Here is a 26,351-nt window from a genome sequence, read left to right as displayed (position 1 = left end):
TCCTTTTACAGACACACATTTACAATAATCTGGAAAACCAGGAAGTGTTTACCTGCTGGATAGAATACTTTTCCCATGAGTGTTGTAGGCCTTTCTTTGAAATTCTTTTTATTGGCCAGAAGAATTGTATGTTCTCCTCCCCAGAATGAAATCTTGTCTAAAGTCCACTGAAATCAACGGAAAGACTCCAAATGACGTCAGTGCACTTTGGATTGGGCCCTTGGTGACTTTCAGCAAAGTGTTTGAAATGTGTTATCCGGATATTTAATTTCAAGACGCACATACTTTGTTCTGATATTTTCTGAAGAGTTGGACATAAAAAGCAAATATTGCCTGCCACTGCTAGTGACAATGGGTTGACTTTATTTAAATATTCAACATGACATATTTTATATCTTACAGTATCTTCCTGCCTAGGCTTTATTGATTGAGGGCTTGATCTTACAAGACTTTCATTTGTCAAATTCCTGTTTTTAGGGGCGAATCCTAGCTGAGTGCCTAGCTTGATTGGATGCCCCACTTTGGGCACTTCTTCAACAAATGTGGATCAGAATCAGTCTTTTGCAGAACACACTTAGATAAACGGCCTATTTAAAGCCCATGTCGCTTTTATAAAGGAAGGGGGGAACTTTATTTAAATATAATAAATAAAATGCAGTTCAGAAGAGTATTTGTAATGTAAACCAGAACAGAATGCCTTACTAGAAATTAACACAGGTTGGCCACTATGAGACATATTGATTCCTGTCATGAGAAAATCCACAGGAGAGATCTAAATAGAGAGAAATATCTGCACTGTTCTCCTCCCTGAGATTTGGCCCTGAACATTGCCATTAATGGGGTAAGGTTTGCCCTCCCTACAAACAGCACATGAGATCTCAGGGATGGTCTCTTTGGTTAACACCCTGGACTGAAATACAAGAGAGCTGGGTTCAAATCGTAGCTTTGCCAGGGACTTCCCATGTGACTTTGGTGCCTCAGTTTCTCACTTGTAAAATGGCAATATCAAGACTTATCTCCTGGTGTTGTTATGAGGCTAAATACACATTCATTAATGTGAGTGAGACACTCCTTTGCTATGGTGATGGGGGCTACATAACTGCCTATATGAAGAGTATCCTAAATCCTGGGTTATCAGCAGTGGACCAGGCCCATCTGCACTTTGTTTCTCTGCTCCTGGTGACTCCTTCACCAGTACCCAAGCAATACAACTCCATTGAAGCTGCAGAGTCATGGTTTCTTGTGCCATCAGCTACTCCCCTCCTAGGCTGATCCCCATGTCAGAGAGGACCTGAGTCAGGCCTCCCAACCTACTCCTTGCCACTGTCCTGTCTCCCCCAGATCCTCAGGCTAAGTGGAGGGGCAGTGCCATAGAGGCAACAGCACCTTCCTTTCATGTGGGAAGAGTATGAGGCACATGTGGAAGATCTCTTTTGTATGTAGATGGGGGATCCAGTCAGGTCTGGTGTTATTTACTAATGAAAGCTTTCTGTGGCTCTGCAGTAACCAAGCAAGAATTAGGAAAAGGTATAGGGTCATTGAAGTCAATGGCAGAGCTCCTTTGGAGTCAGGATTTCACCCATAGTGTCTTCCCTCATATACCATTGTAAATCAAGACTAACTCGATCAAAGCCAGTTGAGGTTGTAAAACTGGTATGAGAGCAGAATCAGGCTCAGACGTATGGCACTTATAGCACAGAAGCAAGAAAACTCTGGAGTTCATTAAATTGATGGAATTTAGTGAAAACTTTAAAAAGTAGCAATCTAATTATGCTAAAGTGTATCTTGTGGTTATTAAACTGCCAGAAGCTGGGATTAAAACACCAAAACACCAAAATAGGAAATGGGGGATAGCTATATTTCATTGTTGTAGCCCCTGTGACTAATACTTTTATGATTTTTTTCCCACCGATTTCACAGTTCTCTTTCATTAGTAGGAAAAAAGGCAAATCTTGTTTCAATGCATTTAGTTTTTTGCCATGGCACTTATGTACAGTTAGGCTTAGATATAGGTTATATGTTTATATTCATTTCTAAATTGTGTAGATACACATAGTCCTATGAGAGCCACTCTATTCAGTCCCTGTGAAATATCTGGAACTGGTCACTGTCTGAGACAGGATACTGGGCTAATGGACCATTGGTCTGATCCAGTGTGGCCATTCTCATGTTCTTATGTTAAATTCTTGATTCTAAAACAAAATGCAATATGTATTTAAGGAATACATGTGATTTTAATGCGAAACTGTACATCAAGGGCCTTATTCTGCAGTGTAGCAGCTTTCCCCTGTGGCCAAGGATAGTATATGGAATTTACTCTCAGCTCTATTAGTATTTTCCAAGATCTTTTGCCTTAAAAATAATTTAAAAAACACCCCCAAAATAAGGAAGAGTCAAGATTTTAGGAAGTGGCAAATCTTTTCCCTTCTCCATGGTAATAGAGGGTCCCAGACAGCCTGGCTCTAGTTTTGCTCTGGTGTGCAGTGTGGGTCAGGTTTGGGGATTCTGTGCTGGGGGTCTGCACATCCTGCATACCATGGTACTAAGCTCACTGTATATCCCTGTATAGTGGAGTTTGAAGGTGAAGAAGCAGTGGTTTGGGATTGATGAATCTGCTACTACATGACCATTGGGCCTTGTCTCTCACAAATGCATAAGAAGAGTGATGAGAGCTCTGCTACTGCTACTCCATGGTCTCAGGAGGCAGGATTCCTTCACCTCCCAGCCTGGCAGAGCTCATATGCCAGCCTACTTACTAGGTTAAGCACAGGAGACAAGGGTTAGTTTGCAAGAGCACGTTAGACAATAACGGTTGTCTCTAGGCTCCATGGATCAATCCAGTGGCATGGTGTTAACTGTTCTCAGTATCCAGGTTCAACACAGCAATTAAGGGGATGGCACATACACAGCCAAGGATACTGCCTAGTACAGTGAGAAATATTGGAAACATTTCCTATAATCTAACAGTGGTTCAAAATGCCCTTGATTTGAAACTATGACACAATCTTATCCTCAGGAGAAGTAGTTTAAAGAAACCTATTATTAACTTCCTATGGGTCAAACAATCAATAAAGGCATAAGGTCAGCTATGAATGTTACTTTTTCCTCTTACTGACATGTCCCTGTTCTCTTTTTCATGATTTCCCCCAGTGCCTGGAGCCCTGCAAAGAATCTTGGGACCTGAAGAAAAACCATTGCCAAAGTTTCTGTGAGGTAGGTCAGCCCTGAGGCATTCTTTCTCACTTTGTTCTGGCTGTCTCTTTCATTTGTACTACTATGGAGGTTTGCACTTTAAGGTGACAGCTAACACACACAATCTACATATGCCACATTCTCCTGTATTTTGGGAGGATGAGAGTGTAACAATTTAGTAGTTTTAAATCTGAGTAACAAACATTATTTTCACAATTTGTTACTGATTTTTTTTATACCAACCAGGTGCTTTCCTCAAGTTGAAACTTGAGTCCCCCATCTAGAACAAGCTTACTTAACTTTACAGATATGAGAAGTTCTGTTAAAATCTCTCTAGCTAGTTGCTATTCCTGCTATACTCCCTTTCATCCCTTCAGGTCCCATGTAGGAAAAAGTGTGTTTGAAACACATCTGAGCTAATATACGAGCTAGAATTCTTTAAAATTCTAGGGTTGATGAAGCAAGACTGAGGGCACGTCTTCACTACCCGCCGGATCGGCGGGTAGCAATCAATGTATTTGGGATCGACTTATCGCGTCTAGTGAAGACACGATAAAATCAATCCCCGATGGCTCTGCCGTCGACTCCGGAAATCCACCGCGGCAAGAGGCGGAAGCGGAGTTGACGGCGACGCGGCAGAGGTCGACTCGCCGCCGTCCTCACAGCCAGGTAAGTCGACCTAAAATATGCAACTTCAGCTATGCTATTCACGTAGCTAAAGTTGCGTATCTTAGGTCGACCCCCCCCCCATAGTGTAGACCTAGCCTGAGGCTTTGTCTGCAAATGAAAATTATTCTGGAATAAGGTACAGTGAGAACTGAATGCAGATTAACTATTCTCGATTAACTCCATGTGTGGACACTCTTATTTTGGAATAAGAAAGCCTTTTTCTGGTTTATGTTAATCCCCTTCCAAAGTGGATTACGTTAAATTGGAGAAAGTCGGTCTTATTCCAGAACCAGAATGTCCAAATGTCCAGAACAAGAATGTCCAAATCAGGAAGAGTTCTTTGGGAATTGCTATTCTGGAATAACTCCATAGGTAGACAAATCCTGATTTAGGCCAGGTCTATGTTGGTTCAAGGGAGTGAAAAAATCCATGCCTCCAAATAACATAGCTATGCTGTCAAGAGTCCTTTTACCAGTATAGTGTATATTGTTTGGGGAACTGGTTTAGCTATACTGGCTTGCACCTTAGGCCAATATAAGATAAGTATCCACTAGGGGGCTCTGCCACTATAACTATACCCATATAGCTGTATCAGCAAAGTCCTTATAGCATAGACTAGTTAAATCAGTGTGTAGCAGGGTGGTCACCCGCTCCTGCTCTGAGGGGTTTAAAAACAGCCTTTTTGAATTGTGGGTGAGAGAGAACACCCTGGGCTGATTGGGGGAAGTAGCTGCAGCTGGGCCACACCCCAGTCAGAGCCCAGCTGGCCCTATAAAGGGCCAGGGCAGCCAGAAGCTCAGCAGTCTCTCTCTGAGTGCAGAGAGAGAAGGGCCTGGCTGCAGGGAGCTAGAGCAGAGTACCTGGGTGGAGCGGGGCTGGGGAAAGGCTGGGGAGCTCTAGTCTGGAAAGCCCCAGGCTGCAGCCTAGTGTTAGGCCAGGAGGTACTGGGGGTTAGGCCAAGGCAGCAGGCCCAAACCCAACCTTGCCTGTGATGGGTAGGCTGATACTGCAGTCTGCCCCAGGGAGTGGGGCTAGATGGTGACTGGCAGTAGCCTGATACTGAGGCGAGGTAGGGTTAGTGGGTGGGGGTTCCCCTGGGAGGGGAGACCTAGCGTGTGGGTACTGCCAGGGTGCAGCACCCTGAGCAAGGGGCACCAGGGTCCTGGGAGGGACATGGAGGCCCAGAAGTAGAGAGCAAGGCAGATCACCGGCCTGCAGAGGGCGCTTCGGAGGCTGGGTTGAGCTAATTCCCTGAGAGACCAGCAGGAGGCGCCACAGGGGTGAGTCTGCTCGTGTTACATAGTGCAACATGTCGTGTATATAATCCTAGTTGGTTTGAGAGTGGTTCATATAAATTTATTTATTAGTTTCTTACAGATTTAAACTAAACTGAATTTAATCCAAAATAAGAATTTCTACACAGGGCTTTGCACTGGTTTAACTAAATCAGTTTTAAAACATCCTTCCATTAAATTAATAAAAGTCTGTGCATAGACAAGACTTTTGTTTTTGTCTCATGGGGAAGTGTTTTTAGTTTAATCTAAGGTGTTAATTTAACTGATAAAGTTATACCACTTTAACCCCCCCTCCCTTTGCCTTCCCGCTCTTATTCTGGTATAAGAATGCCTTTTTTTGGCTTAGTTTATGTCTCTTGGGAAGGGGTTTAAACTGAATTCAAAAAGGCATTTTTATACCAGAATAAGTTTGTCTGCATGGAGTCAGGTTATACCGGTGTAACTATGCATATATAACTATGTTAGCACAACTGGTAAAACTTCTCTGTGTAAACAAGTCCTTAAATTTCCTTAAACTAAGGTTTTGTCTACTCTACTCTACCACTTTTCTCGGTAAAACACAAAAAACACACCCCTGACCGACATAAGTTTCACCACCAAAAGTGCTGGTATGGACAGCGCTATGTTGGCGGAAAACACTCTGCTGCTGATATAGCTACCACTGCTCATTGAAGATAGTTTAATTATGCTGGCAGGAGAACTTTCTCACACCAGCATAGAGCGGCTACACAGGAGATCTTAGAGTGGCGCAGCTACAGTGGTACATCTGTGCCCTTATAAGGTCTATAGTGTAGACATAGCCTTAATTGATTTAAACTCATGTAGCTTTCTCATGTAGACAAGACCTAAAGTAGTATAAAGTGGGTATAACTTACATACATCTCATACAGTCTCCTCACTGTGGCTTTACATCTCCAAATTTGAATTCACACATTTTGGTTTAAAAGAAAAACATTAGTAGAACACTGCTCTATTGTATTTAAACTGTGCTAGCATCCCTTTTTGATTAGTGATTTTATGATTGAAGCTAAATTTAGAACCTCAAAGGCCAGTAATGAAGAGCAGCACATTTAGCAGCTAGCAGAAAAATGAGCTGTGAAACAGATTGCGGAGGAGACGCCTTGAAGACATATTATGCCTCGAGGGGCTATAAAGTTTTTTAATTAACTAGCTGCAAATTTGTGATGTTTTAGGATTAAAATTAGCCTCTCCCTCCTTCTCACACACACACTCACTGTCACCCACAACCTCACTGCAGAAGATGCCATTTTGATTGAATTAACCCAAGCCATTCTCATTTGCAGTGGAATTATGTCAATTTCTCTTTATTCAGGATAACATTTGGAAGCAAAAATTTAACTTCAAAGTTTGCAAAGTGTCTACTGGGAAATAAGGGCCTGATTCAGCATTTCTTACTCATGTGAGGATTCCACTGAAACAGTGGGACTAGCAATGTGAGAAAGAGTTACTCACAAGAGTAGGGGTTTGTAGAATAGGGCTCCAAAATCATTCTCTGAGAAAATTCATAATACTTTTAGAAGCAACTTTAAATGAACTCCATAAACCCATTATTGGAACTACAATGGTACATGCCTTTTAACATTTTGTAGCTTTCCATAGAACTGGAACCTATTTTTTCACAGAAGTAGAATTAACTGATCATTGAAAAATATCTCTCCTTTAAAAAAAATTGACATTAGCATAAAGATGTTGGTAAGTCCCCTCACATCAATATGATTCAACAACCTAATGAAGCTATTACTAGTATATTTTGTCTGTGTAATTTGGGGTGGCACTATGCAGCAGGGGTGCTGGGATGATTTTTATAGTAGGGGTGCTGATGATGGAAACAATGTATTTGGTGTTTGCTATTACTACTTCAAGGCAGGGGGGTGTGGTAGCACTCCCAGCATTCCTAGTTCCTGCACCACTGCTATGCAATATACTTGGGTTAAAGTGCTATGACACACAAAAGGAAAAATGCAGAATAATTCCAAAAAGGACTGTCCAGACAACCCTTTCCCTTTGTTTTGTGAATGTTTTCTATCTGTCATGAAGCAACTTCATAGTCAGCTAATATGAGGAAAACAAGAGAAAAGCTGGCAGATAAAAACAATTTAATTCCATGAAAGACAGTGGTCTTGTTTGAGGGAATTCACCATTCTGTACTCTGCAAGCTTTGTTTAGAAGCTACATGGATATGTAAATCCTCAGGGGTAGTCTTGCAATATTTGAATTTTCTTTCCAAAGGTCTTGGAAAACTTTCAGCATTATTTTTTTTTTCCACTGAAGACTTGTACAATTGTTTCATGTTCCCTTTAGCCTCTTTTCCCCAAGAAGAACTATGAATGCCTAACTAGCTGTGAATTCCTCAAGTATATCCTGTCAGTGAAGCAAGGAGACTGCCCAGCACCTGAGAAGGCCAGCGGTTTTGCGGCTGCCTGCGTTGAAAGCTGTGAGGCTGACAGTGAATGTTCTGGGGTGAAGAAATGCTGCTCCAATGGATGTGGACATACATGTCAAGTACCAAAAAATCTGTACAAAGGTAATCATTAGGAGGCACTTTTAGTGTGCTAAGTGTTTTAGCCTGTAATAAAGCTGCCTGAAAAACAAGACCTTTAAGTTTATAGGGAAGTGTGTGTGTGTGTGTGTGTGTGTGTGTATGAGAGAGGTGATTGTGAGGATATAATTGTAACTGTAAATTGTTCTTTGTCACTGGAGGTTTTTAAGAACAGATTAGACAAACTCCTGTCAGGAATGGTCTAGTTCTCAACCAGGGGTACAACTCATCTAGATATTAGCCTAGTTTTACAACAGACTACATAAAAAGCACTAGCAAAGTCAGTACAAACTAAAATTTCATACAGACAATGACTTGTTTATACTGCTGTATATGCTATACACTGAAATGTAAGTGCAGTATTTATATTCCAGTTGATTTATTTTATAATTATATGGTAAAATGAGAAAGCAAGCCATTTTTCAGTAATAATGTGGCTGTGACACTTTTGTATTTTTATGTCTAATTTTGTAAGCAAGTAGTTTTTAAGTGGGGTGAAATTTGGGGGTACGCAAGACAAATCAGACTCCTGAAAGGGGTTCAGTAGTCTGGGAAGGTTGAGAATCACTGGTCTAGTTATTATGTAGTCCTGCCTTGAATGGAAGGAACTGGACTAGATGACCTATTGAGGTCCCTTCCAATCCTACACTTCTCTAATTCCCTCGTGGAATTCCTAACAAGGTGTCAGTGAACCACAGAGAGGAGGCCACAGTGAATCTGAATCATAAGCAGAACAAATTGGCCCGTCTATGTAAAGTGTCACTTAATTTTACACAGATGAGAAGAACAATTTTAACAATGAAAATATTTAAAGATAAACAGTTGAAATCACTTAAATCAGATATAATCTTTGTTAATAAGAATCAAGTGGGTAGCACTACCAAGTACATAGTGAGAGATAATCCAATTGGAAAGCAAATGAGTGCTATATCCTGAATCAATGGCCTTGATATCTTGCAGATAAAGCAGTTAGAAAATACTAACAAAATACATATAAGCAGTATTTCAATACTTGAAGAAGCTGAGGAAACAAGTTCTATTAAAATGTTTTTAATTGCTTTGATTGGAGTCTTGAAATTCTGAGAAGAAAGTTTTCCTCATCATGCAACAATAAGGTATTATAATTTATGGAATGATTGGCTCTAAGAGTGACTCCAGATTTTAATTTGTTAACAATAACTTTTGTTCACTTAAATATTCTTAAAGTGTGAATCTAACACTGAAGACTGACTGTATAAAAGACACTTTCTCACTCCACAGACTTGGTTTGTGTATATATTAAAAGTCAATTCCCCTTACTTTAGTGAGAAAATAAGAAAATAACAGAAGTATACACTTCTATTAGGACTGTCAAGAACATTATGAACAGAACTGGAACAAATCAAGCCCACACTACCCAAGTCTATCTAGCTTGACTTTCTAAACCCAGACAGGGTTAGCAGTTAGAAAACTCTTTTGATTTACTTACATAAACACAGCAAATTTGATCAGAAAGTTACCGAAGCACAGTAAACTTGGAACCTAGAAAGGCACTGTATGTAAAGTGCTTTGGGATGACCTGCAATAAGAGCTTGATCCAAAGCTCATTGAAGTCAATGGAAAGATTTCCACTGGTTTCAATGGTCTGTGAATCAGGCCTTATATAATTACAAGACTTTAATACATTATTATAATATCACATATTAATGTGCAAAAGAGTATTAAAAATGAACGATTTCATTAACTCATTCATATTCTTTTTGTTGCAAATCACCAAAAAGTGGTGCTAAAGTAATAGAGTATCTGTATTGCATGGGAGCAGAAGTTTACAGGACCAAATCTCAAATGTGATGTTATATAGTAACTTTAATTGAGGGCATTCAAATGTATTTTATAACTGGGTCATGTGTGGAGCGAGGTGGGGTGCAGGATAAATTAAAGGGATGTGTGTAGGGGACAAAGCATACATAGGATATGATATGCTGTATGAATGCAAAAGGAGAAGTTTGGTCTAATTATATACTTGTAGCACTAACATTCTGCTCCAACATCTTATCTTCAGTAGGTATTTGCTTGTGTTACACAGGGAGGGCAGAACCAATGCTCTTCTGCTTTCTCAGCTGATGAATTCAGATAATTAGCCCTTCAAATTATCTTCCTACAACAAGGAACAAGATGGAGCTGGGCAGGCTTGCTTTTCATTTTCTCCAAGGACAAATGACCTCCCTGCCACTAGGAAGAGCAAAATCGGCAAGCGTGACTAAGATCTAGTGAACAAATCTAATACTCATGCTAATCCTTTTGACAGCACTCATAGCCAGAAAGTGAACTCAGATTGAAACTAAGAGAGTCTATGGGCTTGTCTGCATTATAGGTTATGTTAGTTTAACTTACGTTGCTCAGGGGTGTGAATAAACCACCCTACCTGAGCGATGTAAGTTACATTGATCTAAGCACCAGTGTGGATGGTGCTGTGTCGACAGGAGAACTTCTGCTGACATAGCTACTGCCTCTCATGGAGGTGGATTTATTGTGCCAATGGGAGAGAGCTCTCCTGTTGGCATAGAGCGTCGTCTCCAGTCGCGCCAGAGAAGCACAGCTGCATCAGTGCTGCTGTAGCACTTCTAGTGTAGACTAGCCCTATGCAAGTTGCTATAGTTTCACCGTTGATCAAGCTTTGGAAATTGGTAATACACAGAAAAAATTTAATGAAAACTTTTTTAATTAATTTAATATGCTGTCACAGTTCAGGGCAACTGCACCTGTATTTCATCTCCTTGGTCCAGCAAGGGCACCCACTTTTAGGCTTCTGGATCCCAGCTGTTACCTGTCTTGGGCAGAGACTCATGTCTCTCTCCCTCCTGACCAGGGTAATTCCAAGCCATATAGTTTCCTGCCCACACTGTGTTATTCCAAACAAGCAAGACTGCCTGCATGGGCCAGCATCTGCACTTTGCTTAGTCTTCCAAGGCAGTGTTTCTCAAACTGGGGCTGCCGCTTGTGTAGGGAAAGCCCCTGGCGTGCCGGGCTGGTTTGTTTACCTGCCCCGTCCGCAGGTCCAGCTGATTGCGGCTCCCACTGGCTGTGGTTCGCTGCACCAGGCCAGTGGGGGCTGCTGGAAGCAGCACAGGCTGAGGGAAGGATAGCTCAGTGGTTTGAGCATTGGCCTGCTAAACCCAGGGTTGTGAGTTCAGTCCTTGAGGGGGCCATTTAGGGAACTGGGGTAAAAATCTGTCTGGGGATTGGTCCTGCTTTGAGCAGGGGGTTGGACTAGATGACCTCCTGAGGTTCCTTCTAACCCTGATATTCTATGATAAGGCTTATGAGCAGCATAATGGCCAGCAGTTGTAAGTTACCATACTGCCCTTTCTAAGCAAGAACACTGGTTCTTAAGGCGAAACCACTAGAGAGAACATTAAAAACAATAGAAAAACCCAGGGCCGGCTCTAACTTTTTTGCTGCCCCAATCAGCAAAAAAAGCGCTGCCCCCCGAGCCCCCCCCGCCCCCCCCCCGACGAGCGCCGCGCTGCCGGAGCCCGCCCCCGCCCCCCACCGAGTGCTGACGGAACCCCCGCCCCCCCCGCCGAGCGCCGCGCTGCCGGAGCCCGCCCCCCCCGCCGAGCGCTGCGCCGCCGGAGCGCCCCCCCGTGGAATGCCGCGCCGCGCTCCCCCCGCCGCCCCTTACCAGGTGCCGCCCCAAGCATGTGCTTGGTTGCCTGGTGCCTGGAGCCAGCCCTGGAAAAACCTACACTCATGCTAAAAAGCTTAAAAGGGATCATCTCAACTTTGACTCTGATAGGTGTCAGTCCTTCCAATACTTTCCCGAAGATTGACCCCTCCCCACTTTGGACAAAAGGTCTTGTCCATTTGCTGGATCAGAAAGAAGGTGCTGAGCTGAGTTAGTTTAAATTCAGACTGTTTATCCAAAGGTCCTTTTTCAGTCTGTTGGTCTCTGGAGAATCTAGTCTGGACCTGTGAATGCGAGCATCTCCAGGTACTGGAGGTGAGTTAATTTACCTAATCACCCCCTCATTGTTCTTAGTTCCTGCAGGGCTGTGGTCAGTCTCTCCCATGAAATTACATACAATGCCTGGCCCACAATGATACATAAACTTCATGAAGTAAGATATTGCAGGACATTGCCACATCTGTCACATATGTCCTTTAGCTTTAATGAAAATAAAGGCCCAATGTGCAAACAAGTATTCCCCTGAGTATAATTGAGTCCCATAGAAGAAATCATTGTATGATGTGTTGTCAAAACTGCTTGCAGGATTAAGTCCTCTGTAATGGTCAAATGGTGTGAATTTGTGTATTTTCTCTTTCCTTTTGTTAAGTTTGTCATAACACTGCTCTGAGAATTTATAGGTTTTGGGTCAAATTCTCTGCTGATGTTACTGAAATACGTGGAGTTAGGCCAGCAAATATTGTGGCCCACTGTATTTAACACTAAGCCTATCCTTTTTGTCAAAGAGTATTATTAATCATTTATATGGTACCTTCAACTTTTTGGGTATGTTTAAAAAACATGGCTAGGGTAGGTTTAAAAAACCTCCAGTGAGCCATCAAGTCAGACAGGATGGTCACGAATTTAAAATTAATGTTATTGTCTGAAATTATTCCATTTACACAATTATCCATATATTTTGAACTCCCACCCCCCAACTCCCAGGTATTAGGTTACTCTTACATTTGAGTTATAAGTATGCTTTCTTATGTCTGATCTTTATATATTTACTTTGCATGGCACAGATACATAGGTATTAGTTGAAAAACACCTTTCGTAACACATTTCCTGGACATTGGTATTCCACATATAAAACAAGACATGGACTGAATTCCACACTGGAACACTGGATTTCAGAAGACTAATTTGTTCAAGAATGGTTAAAGGGACTGACCATTTACATAATAAAAAGCACATTGAGAAGTGATTGCATCCACACATCTGGATATGAAACTGATGATGCTGGTTTCACAAAAGTATTCTAAAATGCACTTGTGCTATACTCTAGTTGTTTGTATGGCTGAGATCCATCTGCACACAATTACATACACCAGAGAGGTTGAGTTACTTCCAATCAAGTGAATCCAACTGACCCTGATGCAAAGCAGATGGAAGATTTCTTAACATGCAAATTGTAGGATTATTGTACATCATAATTAAAAAGGGTTTTGAAAATGTAGACATTTGAACTGAGATAGTTCATGATGCTCATTACATTAGATTATGACTTCTGGCTGTTGAATGATATCCAGGATTTAAACCTATGTGGTAACAGGATTTGGATGCTGAATTTTCCTCATGATGCTTTTAGGTTACGACAGTATTTGTCTTTATTTACTGTAGCAGATTATGTAATTGGGAAAGGTCTGTTTATAAAGCTCTGCAAAAGGTAGTTTGTTGATCTAAGGAAGTGAAGGAGTTGGAACAAGTAAACCTCAGATATTCGTCATTTAAATCTTTGGTAAATAGAGATAAGTGGATCAAAGTTCTGATAATTTATGTTTACACACTGGCAGTTTTGGATTTGCTAAGAAGACACAGATGCTCCCATTATACAGTAATATCAGTTCTGGATATGGAGAAAAAAACATCTGAGACCTGATTTATATATGCTCTTTGAACCAAATCCTTGCCCCATTGATGGCAGTGGCAAAACTCTGACTTCAGTGGGACTAATGTTTGGCTGTTTTTACACCCCTCGTTTGATAGAATTGTATTAGAATTAGAATTGTAAGTATTGAGCTCTTAATATTAAAACTATTTGTCATTTCTTGGAGTCATCTGTGCATGAATACTTAGGGTAGAAACATATTTAAATTACAATCTGTGGCACCAATCCACACAGTGAACCCTGGCACCTGTGTAGAGCTTTATTAAAGTCACAACATAATTAAAATACATAGGGAAAAATTGATAGGAGGGTTTAAATGTCAATGCAGCAGTTTTATTTGTGACTTGATCTGAAGTAAGAGAGTGCTAGATACTGAAATAGATGAGTTCCAAAAGAGTATCCATAGAAATGCAACTAACAACTTGATTTGTTGATTTAATCGAAAGAGACCAGCTCGAGAAAGTAATTCTTTCCCCCAGTCTGTTATAAATGTTGCAAAGAGGTGTTATAATCATGATGACAAAACTGCAGAGAGAACATAATACTCTATCAGCATGTGGTGAGTGATTGCTGTAAACTTTTAAAAGGCAATTTCAGTAGATTGTAGTGTAGTGGTTGATAAAGGAAATAATGAAGTAGGGTGGAATTTTCAAATGCACTTGGCATTAAATTTACTAACTTTAATATGAGTTTTACCATTGAGTTTAGTGGGAACAGAGTTAAGCCAACTTTGGAAAGTTCCACGCCTCATGCATGTTAAACCCCTTAACTTTTTTTCAGTCTGTCCAGCCATTTCCCTCTTAATTGTCCCACAACACTTCCTACATTTGCTTACACATACATACCCTGTTTTGTAAGCGTCTTAACATTTTGTCTGTACGCTCCTATTTCAGGTGTTCCATTGAAACCCAGGAAAGAATTAAGATTCACAGAACTTCAGTCTGGACAACTGGAGGTTAAGTGGTCTTCAAAATTCAATATTTCAATTGAGCCTGTGATCTATGTGGTGCAGAGGAGATGGAATTATGGAATCCATCCCAGTGAGGATGATGCTACCAGCTGGCAAACAGTGGCACAGGTCAGTCATTTGTATAATAATCCCTAGCTCTTGTATAGCAATTTTATGAGTAGACCTCAAAGTACTTTTACAGAGGAGGTCAGTACCATTTTACGGGCGGGGAGATGGAGGCACAGAGTTTAAGTGACTTGCCTATGGTCACTCAGCATGCTAGAGGCAGAACTGGGAATAGAAGCCAGGTTTCCTGACTCCCAATCTAATTCGCTATGCACCATAAGACATGGTTTTCTGTCGAGTTTTTTTCATGGGAGAGTAACTTCATTTTCCTCAGTCATATTACTTTTAGTAGTAATATGATAATACCAAATGCTACAGTTTTAGCACTTTATACAAGTAGAAGGTGACAAGGTGGCTAAAAACCTGTTAGTATGAGTATACCAGCAAAAATGTAAAGGCTTCTCCTAAAAAAACCTTTTCGATCTATATTTTCAAATATGATGAGTCATTTTGGGTGTCTCAATATTTAAGTGTTCATCTTGAGATGCCTAACAGGCTCCTAATTTTCAGGGGGTGTATGGTCAGTATTGTCTAGAAATCAGGTCCCTTTAAGATGTGTCAAGTTTGGCATTTAAAAACAAAGGTTTCCATACTCATGAGTCACTTTTGAAAATTCAGGCTTAGGTACCAAATTTTGCCACTGGATGCATATGACAGACCCAGCCCCTTCTGAAGTCAGCGGGGCCCAAAATAACTAGAGTGATAGTGTTTGGCTCTAATCAAAACAGTAGAAAATTAGTTGGTATAAAAGCCAATTGTCTTTACAAATAAAAGAAAAAAACAAAGTGGAAGAAAGAATTAAACATACATTTGTTGGTCTGCTTACTTCAAATTGTAGTTTCTCTGGCATTTACCTACCAGTTCAGCAAACCCTATGATGTCATGTTCTTATCACTTATAGGAATCCATACTGTATATGTAAAATTCATATACAAACGCTTTTTAATGAGAAGCAGCCAACAGAGAATAAATTTTCACTTAGTTCCTTCCCAGTTTCAGTCATGGTGACAGCCCACCTGTATGGCAGAACTCCAGCAGTTTATCTTAACCGCTGCACCCGCATCCTTGCTGACAAGGAAAGCAAAATGTTGATTTTAAAAAGAGCTGTGAAATGTCTTAGCAGCAGGTAGCAAGGAGGGAGAAAAAATAAAGTCCACAAAGTAGAGCCAGGAGTTTAAGTTCTATAATGACCTGAGTTCATTCTCCATTGAGGTTACATACAAATAAGCTCCATTAAAAAATATTGGGACTGTAAAGTCAAGCACTAAAAAATTAGTAAGTGCCAGAATGAACACTACCTGTGCAGCCTTCATCTGGCGCTTTTGTGCACATGCACGATAACAGAGCCTTGCCCAATGTCACAGGAGAAGTCTATGGCAGAGAATAGAACCCAGCTCATCTCAATCCCAATGTAGTACCTTAACAAAGCAACTTCCTTCCTCTTCTTACAACTCTCAGCTTCATTTACTGTTAATCTTGTAAAATGAATGACAGAGGGATCCTGTAACAGTCTCAAAAACCAGAAATTCCATGATGTGGAAACATATAGATCCCAGAGCTTCCATATCCACAGCATAGAATTTTACCACTTGAACTAGAAGAGTAGCTGATAGAGGATCACAGCCTATCATCACTATGTGGACTACATTGCACGTAGCTTATGCAAGTGTTTGCTAGGTCACAGTAGATTATTGAGTCATAATGCCTGGCTCTGGAGGTGAACATGGGCTAGTAGTTATAGACAGCACAGCCAAGTACACAAATTTGACCCGTTTGTTCTGAAAGGCAATGTGGCTGAGTGGATGAGAGTTTGGTTTGTCATATTAGAGGCAAAGTTAAATTCCTAATCCTACCTGAAGTGATTATGTGCAGCCCTAGGTTTACCCTAGCTATAAAATGAAGGAATTATATTTGTCTGCCTCCTAAATTTGGGGTGTGAGACCTTGATCAATAATCTGGGTGGTGAAGTGAACAGAGTTAGTTACATGAGTCAGTGGAAAAGCTCAGAATTCATGGTCTCTTGCTGGCTCCCAGCCCAGCACATCTTCCTCTAGTCCAAAGTTGTGGTGAGGCAGATATGTTCAATGCACATGGAAGATTACTGAGGCCATAGCCAAGGATCCGGACTTGTGTGTGCCTGTGGCAGTAAAGTGTGTGGGATAACTGCTTCCACATTATTACAAACAGTTTCACATTATTTCTTATGGCTAATTAAAAATCTATTTATTGTCATGATTTTTACTAGTGGACCAAGGATAATGGAGGGTCTATCAGTTCTGAGTTATGTTTCTCTAGAGTTGGGTTCCCCAACATTTGTTCTAGACTGTTGTAGAAAGTCTCAGCATCACAGTCAAATTTTATATATTGTATCTTGTTGCCTTGAGTGTATTCTTAGTTTAATTTTGCAAAAGTTAATTTTGAAAATGTAGGTTGTCTGCTTTTGCATATGGTTTTGTGTGATACTTATTTTAAAAAAACTGGTCTTTTAAAAAAAGACATTTTACAAACCATTAGCACACAATGTGCATAACAAACAAACAAAAAACAAAGTTGAATTACATTATTTAACATATGCAAATTGGTCATTGCACTAATGTAGGAGCTTTATTTTCTTTAATATTTTTAATATATTTTTCCTAGTACCATTCTAAAACTGCGGCAGTATAATCTGACATACTACATATTTTTTGGCAAAATATATTATTTCAGATGTGTAGAAGATTGACACAATACACCAAAGTGATGGTCAGGGATCAATTACCATATAAAATATATTGTACAATGTCATAAATGCGTTAAGGTACCTTATACTATTCATTTTCACAATTTAACCATCTGCACTTAGGTATTGCAGGACAATACCATATGAATAGCAAACATGCTTTATAGTGATAGACTCAAGGAGATCAATCTAGTTAGCTTCACAAAGAGAAGGTTAAGGGGTGACAGCTCCAATATAATATTAGCGTTAAGATCATTGTTTAATGGTCTCTCATATACACTGGTAGTGTTGCAGGTGTGTAATGAAGTTCAGCCAAACAATATTTAATATTGTACCGCATGCTATTTTATTTACCTAATATATAGGACATCTGTTAAAATGATGCTGAATATTATGATCTGGGCTCCACACAGTTAATGATTTTTTTTAAAATGCAACTTACCATTAAATTGATATAAAATATCCCATAAGCATTTAACATTTTGTTACATTTTGTTGAAATGGTGAATGATTGCTGAATGGTTCAGTTGTTTAGTGCTCCAACATCATACCTCTTGAGCTCCAGTTACATATACTGTTTATAATTTGCATCAGACCACCTAATAGGAGTTTTGCCACTGAAACCAATGGGAAGAGGAGTAGGTCTGCAGTCAGGTCACAAATTAGAATGAGGTTGGCAGTCTCAGCCTAGACACAGTTTCTCTATTTCTCATAATCACTACACAGTGATGGCACAATTAGTATTCTTCGTTTGAAACATTCCTAGATTGGAATAGCAGGACCATTACTGGTCAGGGCCAGGAAGTCCTGGCTGAGAAATATTGTGCTATGTCTGCCTGTACTATGCCTGTCTTATTACAACCACTCAATTCACCAGAACATTTAAAAAATAAACACCTAAGCAGTGTTGCCTCTAATGTATTGCCTCTAGAGACACTGGTCCAATCTCTGATCCCAGTTACACCGGTGTAAATCTTGAAAAACCCACTGATTTTCAATGGTTGTAACCCACATCTCTTTCCTACTGTTACTCCCTTTCCCCATGCCACTATTTAGAGTCTAAGCTATTTGGGTCAGTAACTATGTCTTTCTCTGTCTCCTGTGAAATAATGGCACACCTTTGGGCTCTATAAAATTAAGCTAATATTAAAGGCTGGTTCAACTATGTTCTAGCCCTCAGAGTGCTCATTTGATTGAATAATTCAGTCCCTCTCTACATAATAAAGAAGCAGATCATGGAGGGAAGAAGATGCAGAGGAAGACTATGAAGGGAAAGGTCTGTAGCCCCCACATAGGGTGCAGTAGTTAATAAGGGAGCCCTAGATTTGTGCAGATGGAGGAAGAACTGGCGACAGCAGCAGCTGGCTGGGCCTGGAGTGTACCACAACCACAATAGCTTAAAACAGAGACTGGAGAGGCAGGCAATAAGGCAAGAGAGGAGAGAAGACACCTCGCGCCGCACCCCCAACACCAAATATCTCAATTTCCCTGACCGTAGCCTCTTACCAGGTGTGGTTACAGGTAGACACCTTAAGTGCAGGCAGCACCTGAAAACTTAAGTGATCAGTGATCTAAAAATAATTTTGCTGGATAGACAGAGCATCTCTCAAAAGTTCAGGCTGGCTCACTAGGCCTGGGACATTCACAGACATCAGGAGTATCTATATGAGGCAGTGTGTAGCACAACTGGTTCATTTATTCCTTATATAGTATTGACATGAGGAACAAATATGTAATAATGGGCCCTTCAGTCGAACAGAAAAAGGTATAACATTATCCCATGGCTTCAATCTGAAGCTAGACCAATTCAGACTGGAAATAAGGTATTCATTTTAAACAGTGAGTGTAGTTAACCACTGGGACAATTTACCAAGAGTCATGGTGGAGTTTCCATCACTGACAAGTTTTAAATCAAGACTGAAAGTTTTTCTAAAAGATCTGCTCTAGGACGCAGGTTTTCAATCTGTGGGGCACGTGGCAATCCCAGGCAGGTCTGGGCCCAGCCCTGTGTGGTGGGGCAGGAGCACCATCTCCACCTCCTGACTTACTCAGCGGGCCACCCACCCTGTGGATGTCAACATCCGCTGCAGCTGCCCCGATTTCTGCTCCCGGCAGCGTCCACACCCAGCTCTGGCTCTGTCCCCAGAGACTGTCACACCTACCTTCCTACACCCTGGAAACCCGAGTTGGGAAGGGAAGGTATTGTGTCTATTTTTGTCTGGGTTGGACGGGGTGCAACTCAAAATTGTAACGCAAAGCGGCTCAAAAAGGTTGAAAACCGCTGTTCTAGGAATTATTTTGGGGGAAGTTCTTTGGCCTGTGTTACACAGGAGGCCAGACCAGATGATCACAATGTTCCCTTCTGGCCTCGGAATGTATGAAGCTGGAGGAGACGTGGAGCAAACACACACAGACTTTGCCTCCTCCGGGGCACTTGCCCTCACAGGTTTCACAGCAACTCAGCAATGGATCTGATACTCGGAAGATGGATTAATGGGAAATAGATCTTATCAAACTAATTTGATACCCCTTTTTTATTAGATTACAAGTTTGGTTGACAAAGGCAATAGTGTTGATGTAAGATTTCTACAAGGCATTTGATTTGGCACCACACATTTTGATTAAGAAACTAGAATGATACAAATTCAAAACAGCATGCATTAAGTGGATTAAAAACTGGCCAAAAGATAGGTCTCAAACTGTAAATGTAAACAAGGAATCATCATTGAATGGGTGTTTCTAGGTGGATCCGATAGGGATCACTTCTTGGCCCTACACTCTTCAACATTTTTATCAATGACCTGGAAAAAAAACCATAACTGAGAGTTTGCAGATAACACAAAGATTGGGAGAGTGGTAAATAATGAAGAGGAGAGGTCACTGACACAGAGCAATACGTATTGTTTGGTAAGTTGGGTACAAGCAAACAATATATGTTTCAGTACGGTGAAATGTAAATGTATAGGTCTAGGCATAGAGAATGCAGGCCATACTTACATGGTGGGGGACTCAATCCAGGGAAAGAGTGACTCTGAAAAAGACTTGGGAGTCATAGTGTATGATCAGCTGAACATGAGCTTCCAGTGCTACACTGTGGCCAAATGGACTAATGCAATCCTTGGATGAATAAATACGGGAATCTTTAGTAGCGGTAGAGAGGTTATTTTACCCTTGTATTTGGCACTGGTGCGACCGCTGCTGGAATAGTGTGTCCAGTTCTGGTGCTGACAATTGTTGAAAAATTATAAAGGGTTCAGAAAACAGCCATGAAAATGATTAAAGGATAGGAAAACATGCCTTATAGTGAAAGGCACAAGGAGCTCAATCTATGTATCTTATCTAAGAGGTTAAGAGGTGACTTGATCACGGTAATAAATAGCCACGTAGGGGACAGAAATGTGATTATAGAGATCTCTTCACTCTAGCAGACAAAGATATAACAAGATCCAATGGCTGGAAGTTGAAGCTAGACTTGAAATAAGGTGCAAGCTTTTTAAGAATAAAGGTATATTTTAAGGGTAATTAATCATTTGAACAACTTATCAAGGGTTGTGGTGAATTCTCCATCACTGGAAATTTTTAAATCAACATTGGATGTTTTTCCAAAGGATGTGGTCTACAGACGCTCCCTGGGTTACGCAAACCTGACTTACGGAAATACACACTTACGGGAAAAGTTCCGCTTCTGTATTCAAACTAGAATTAATTCAAGGAATTTCTATGGTTTGTGTTATGCAGGAGATCAGACTAGATGATTGCAATGGTCCCTTCTGACCTTATAATCTGTGAGTCTATGAAGATCCTCTGTAAAAATGGGTCCATTTCTGGGGCAGATAGGATGGCTACAGTGGAGCCTCACTTTCAGGAACCAGGTGGATGGCCACTTTCCACACAGGAAGAAGGGTCTGCCTCCTATGCATTCCTAAGGATCTGTAGTGTTTTTGGATAGGCCTCAAAGTTTATTCTTCTGGAAACAATCCTGCTCTATCTCTGCAAGGAGATCCTTATGGAGATTTCCTCCCCCTGAACTGATTTCCACAGTAATTATCATTGGAAAACATTTCCATCTGGTTCCCCTGAATGTATACAGGTGTAGTGGAGACCAGAATCTTGCCCACTTAAGTCACAAGTGAAAGTAAGCTGTGTCACTTAAGCTGATTTTTGAGGGATATTTAAAAATAATAATAAAAACCCACACTGTTTTGTACAGTTTAGCATGTTCAGAAGCCTTTGCTCAGAATTGTAGGTGTGTTGCAGTTCAGGACTAAGGTGGGCTGGCAGAGTAATGTGCGGTAGTTTGCATGGAATCTGCCAGCACTTATGATTTCACAATTTTATGCAACAATTTCTCCAATGTCCTCAACCTCAAAAACCCTACTGAATAAGCTAACTGTGCATCAGAAGATGTGAGATAGTAAGATTAACATTTCAGAATAAACGGAGTCAGTGTGTTATGACATTTTTCCCACCAGACTACAGAGGAGAGAGTACAACTGTCTGACATAAGACCCAGCAGGTGGTACCAGTTCCGAGTGGCGGCCGTTAATGTGCATGGGACAAGAAGCTTCACAGCACCCAGCAAGCACTTCCGCTCCTCTAAAGGTTTGTATTCATTTCCTCCATCTCACGCTCATCTTGACTACACCCGGAACGCAACCCAATCTTCTTAATATTTTTGTTGTAGATTTTTAACTGGTGGGTTGTCTGCATTTAGTCATTAGCTTAAGGAATGGCCCAGTTTTGACTGAAGTTATTACATAAATTAAAGGTTAAGGATGCCAGGATTCTTTTATCTGCAAGGGGGTCTCAGAATTAAAGAACCTTCTCTCGTGTCCTTTCAACACAGCTAGTATGAGAACTGAAGTTCTCCTGACCACATGATACTGAATGTCAAACATGAAAGAATTGAGGTCTCAACATATGCTGTTGCAAGTAGTTTCAATATTTGTTATTTTCATAGGGAATATATTCCTGCCATTTGCTGGACAGACAGTATCACATAATTTTGTTGGTTGTGTTCAAGCAATTGTAGCACCAGTAATTTGACTTAGTTCTGCTTCTCTGTGCATGCCCTTCACATGGTCTCTGCCACCATCAAAAAGCATAAATGTCAAGCACACTTTTTACTCTGAAGAGGGAGAAGTGCTAGAAATTTCATGAACTCTACTAGAGACTGTTATTTCTATTTGCTTTTATATAAAAGGCACTCAGGTGGTGATGCGTGGCAGTATAAATCCCTAAGATAGACAGACTTTCTGTTCATTTCGGCAATAGGTGACACAAATCTTTAGTGATGTTAGATGCAGCACACTTCAAGAATCATATGCGTTTCTATTTCTGTATGTGTTATGAACATCAACATTCTGAAGGTATCAGAACTCCAATGGAGAAGGTGGGAGCAAATATTCAGCATGTTACATGGAGAAATAATCAAGCAATTATGGTCACAGTAATCAGCTATTACTCAATGTCTCAGTGTGTACTTTTTTATTACTTGCCACCTTGACACTCATTGTATACCACACAGGTAAACTGCTCAGTCCAGATCCTTCCTGGCCACAGCTCAGCAGCTTTCAGCAGGCAACAGAATGACATCCCTTTCCCCAGTGAGCTAAAAGAGTAAATGTAGAGCTAACATGTAAAATGCATGAAGAGTTCCTGAACAGGTTTAGTTTCAGGGATTGGAATAGAGCCTCTCTTCTGCATATGGTAGGCTAAACCTGGTTAGAGAAGTGAAGGGAAGAGGTGTGAGAAAATTGAGGAATGGAGATAGGGAAAAGGAAGATGTTTCATCTGTGATGGCAACTTTGGTAGGAATAATGGAAATACAGACACACTGTGAGGAATGAAAAAGGAGGAGAAAAAGCTTCCAAGGGGAGAGGAGGAGGAGAAATGGAATAAAAAAAAAGGAATGAAAGATAGATGGAAGAATGAGGGTCAATTGGGAAAATGAGGGAGAGAATGTCACGCTCCCATTTACCCCCATTGACTAATGTGGCTCTTGGTGATGTCCCCCAAGCTGGAATTTAGCCCCTGGTCCAAAGTCAATAAGTTCGCTGACTTATCCCAACACAACCTACTACAAACTCTCAATTGTTTTACTATTTTCTCAAGACGTATTAACTTTAATTGTAATTTTACAAAACACATTAGGAAGTTTAATAAAATGCTATGAAAAGGGGCATGTTAATTAATTTATTTTCTGAGTCCCTTTAGAGTAAATGGGACTTTTGCATGTATAATTCACATAATGTTTTACCAATGGACTCTGCAGTGTTATACATAATTTAAAGGTAGTTGTATAAAAGAAATAGCTGATGTGGGCCATTGATAATGGACCTTTTAATTTTTGGACTCTGGTTTGGAATTAGTATAGTTTAATAAAGCCCAGCAGCTACCAACATGGTCACAGTTAACAAAGACATGTACTATTGTTGGCAATTTTGGTAAATAAATCAGAGCGAAAGGGTATGAGGACTGAATGAATGCCTTATTACTGCTAAAGATGGTCTCTGCCTGTCAGGGTTGAGGCATATTGATAGTTTTCAAAGCCACTGTCCATCCTCACCATTCTGTGAATAAATAAGACTTCATTTTCTAGTTCTGGCACCTTTTGAGTTCACCCATAAGAAAGTTTAAATGAAAAAATAACTAGAAGATGACTTTTTTCTGTTTTTCTTTTAGCATAAACTGCTATGTGTCCTATAAGAGGAAAAGATATTGTATTGGATACCTTGGATCTATAGATGTGCACAGAGTCTATCGTGATGAGGGCTATGTATACCTAGACAGATGGATAAACAGATAGACAATAGTCAAAAGTTCTCAATTAATTTAACTATTGGAAAAGTGATGTTATTCATTATAACTATACTAAGGTCTTGATCTGTGCAGGTGGCCCTTATGTGATTGAACATCCACTAACATGAGATTAAGGCCCAGGTTTTGGCAGTATTGCAGTGTAGGTTGGGGATTATTGGGTTTTCTTTCTTTTTTTGCAACATTTCTATACCAGCAATTTTTTTTAGAATAGATGTAGTTATACTGGCATGAAAGTGCTGGTATAGCTTATTTTACTTGTTGAACTGGTATAAGTTATACTGGCACAGGCACTTTTTTGCTGGTATAACTTCAGCTGCAATAGGATTTTTCTGTGTAGCTATAATGGGATAGTTGAACCAAAAAACCTTTTCTAGCGTAGACTAGGTCTAAAAGTCGTGCCATCTCATCAAGGTGCAGATGTCTGTCAGTAGCAAACTACTAGTGGCTAGGGCAGCAGTATGTTGGTCTATTTTCTGAAGTAATTTTTTTTTCCTGGGGTAGCAAATGTAACAAGTTGATTTTTCTCTGACTACATTCATGCTTCTTTATACCACACCTCAATTATTTGTTTGGATTTTGTTAGTCTGGACAAATATTCTGTCTGCCGGGATGCAATTTGAAGCTGTAATTGTAATTGAAGATGTAACATATTAACAATGAAGTTTTGGCTTTTGCATGGCATTTTCGGGCAGGATTTGTAGTAAGTTCTAACACGTTTCTTCACTCCATAGTGTGCTAGCCCCAGGAACATATGACCCTCAATACCGACATTGAAAATGACCACATTTTAGATAGTTGGAGCCTCCTATTTTTGGCAGCCTACCCATCTGCCCCTCCCCAGCACTTGCATATATAACCTACTATTCCTGGTTGTTTTGGTGGCAGAAAGAGCCCTAAGAATTCTGTGACAAGGACAGCTAAAGCCTGGAGCAATTTTTACGTTCTGTTACAGAAGAAACTAAAATAATTGGCATCTTTATAGCAGCAAAAAGTATAACCAACCTTGTTCAAAAGGTTATAGTAACCCTCACAAGTAACTATTTTCAAGGCTAAACTGCAGTCCTCAACAAAGAAATGTGAATTGCCATGCAAGCAGTAGAGAATAGTTAGTTGATCAACTCCATAGTCAACTTTCTCTCTCTTCAGGAATTTATATAATTATTATTCAGGGCTGCTGGCACTTTTTGTGGCTATGACAACATCTGTGCCACATTCACAAGTCCAGTAAGAAATATTTGAGGTTTCCCTCCACAAGAAAGACATATGTATAAGAGCATGGGCATATATAATAATAGTACCAATGCCACAATCAGTGACAGAATTCATCATCTTGTGCCATTAAGAAATGGTCCAATATTGAATTTGTTGGATTAGCTGCAGAAAAAAACAAAACCCTATGCTCTTTGGCTATAGGATTGCCCAGTCTCCTCAAATCAGCCTAAATCAACCCTGTATGTATGAAGTACCTGATGAGTATTAGTGGTTTTATATGGAGATGGAGAAGATTTATCAAGGACTGGATCTAGAGTTTCATTAAAGTCTCCAACTATAATAATAGGATGAAGGCCCATGCCATTTACACTCATGAAAATATTTGGGATCATCCTGGTTTGTCCTGTGGAGAGTGGCAAAGATGATTTTAGAATTGTCAATTTCAGCCACGAGAACAGTAAATCTAACCTCACTGTCAGATATTATCCTCAGAATATTAATATTAAACTTTCTATGTATTAGTATGACAACACCCTTAGCTTTAGAATAAAAGCAAACAAGAAACATAGAGGCCTATCCAAGCTTTATTCAGTTTACAAGCTTCATGTTCTGTCAGATGTGTCTCCTGGAACATAACAATGGCATCATTCTCTTTTTTTAAGCATTGCATATTTTTTTCTCTTTTAACAGGGTTATTAAAATCCTTTAAATTCCAGGAGACACGTTTAGGTATCGGAGCCATCATCATTAAAATATACTGGGTAAAATATAAGGTCACTTTGTGAATAAATGAAATAGCAAAATTTCCTGAGTGGCATACAGTTCTTGCATAGCTAAGCAGCAAGAATTATATAATCCAGGGATAGGGTGTCACTTCCCCATACCTATTCTACAAGAGTAGGAATGAAATTCCTAGCATTGGGCAGTAACAGGATGGTGGCAGAAAGAGAAATTAAATAAGTGAAATAACATGGAAAAGATAGTGGAGAGAGAAATACACATTAGTACCGTACAATCAAAAAAAGAGGAATCTGGGTAAACAGTCTAAAAACACACACGACACCCAGAGGGGGCTGCTAGATCAGGTGAAACTTGGGATCATCATAGCCCCTGGGGCCCCAAACATTACTATAGTAATCACTTATTACCAATAGAATCTTGATACATTAGTCCATAAGGAAGCACCATCTACTAAAGCAATGATTTT

General features: G+C 40.2%; 1 protein-coding gene across 1 annotated transcript in view; it reads left to right on the top strand.

The window, feature by feature from the left end:
• LOC113406022 (anosmin-1-like) overlaps positions 1–26,351 on the top strand; it is a 171,902-nt gene that overhangs the window by 95,698 nt on the left and 49,853 nt on the right. The window contains exons 3-6 of the mRNA XM_026648102.1: positions 3,151–3,213; positions 7,479–7,701; positions 14,207–14,391; positions 21,583–21,712. Coding sequence (XP_026503887.1) covers positions 3,151–3,213; positions 7,479–7,701; positions 14,207–14,391; positions 21,583–21,712 — 601 coding nt within the window. The remainder of the gene's footprint in view (positions 1–3,150; positions 3,214–7,478; positions 7,702–14,206; positions 14,392–21,582; positions 21,713–26,351) is intronic.

Source organism: Terrapene carolina, unplaced genomic scaffold (genome assembly GCF_002925995.2).
Source record: "Terrapene carolina triunguis isolate 2854851 unplaced genomic scaffold, T_m_triunguis-2.0 Scaffold22, whole genome shotgun sequence".
NCBI lineage: Eukaryota > Metazoa > Chordata > Testudines > Emydidae > Terrapene > Terrapene triunguis.
This window is presented reverse-complemented; position numbering and strand designations above follow the sequence as displayed.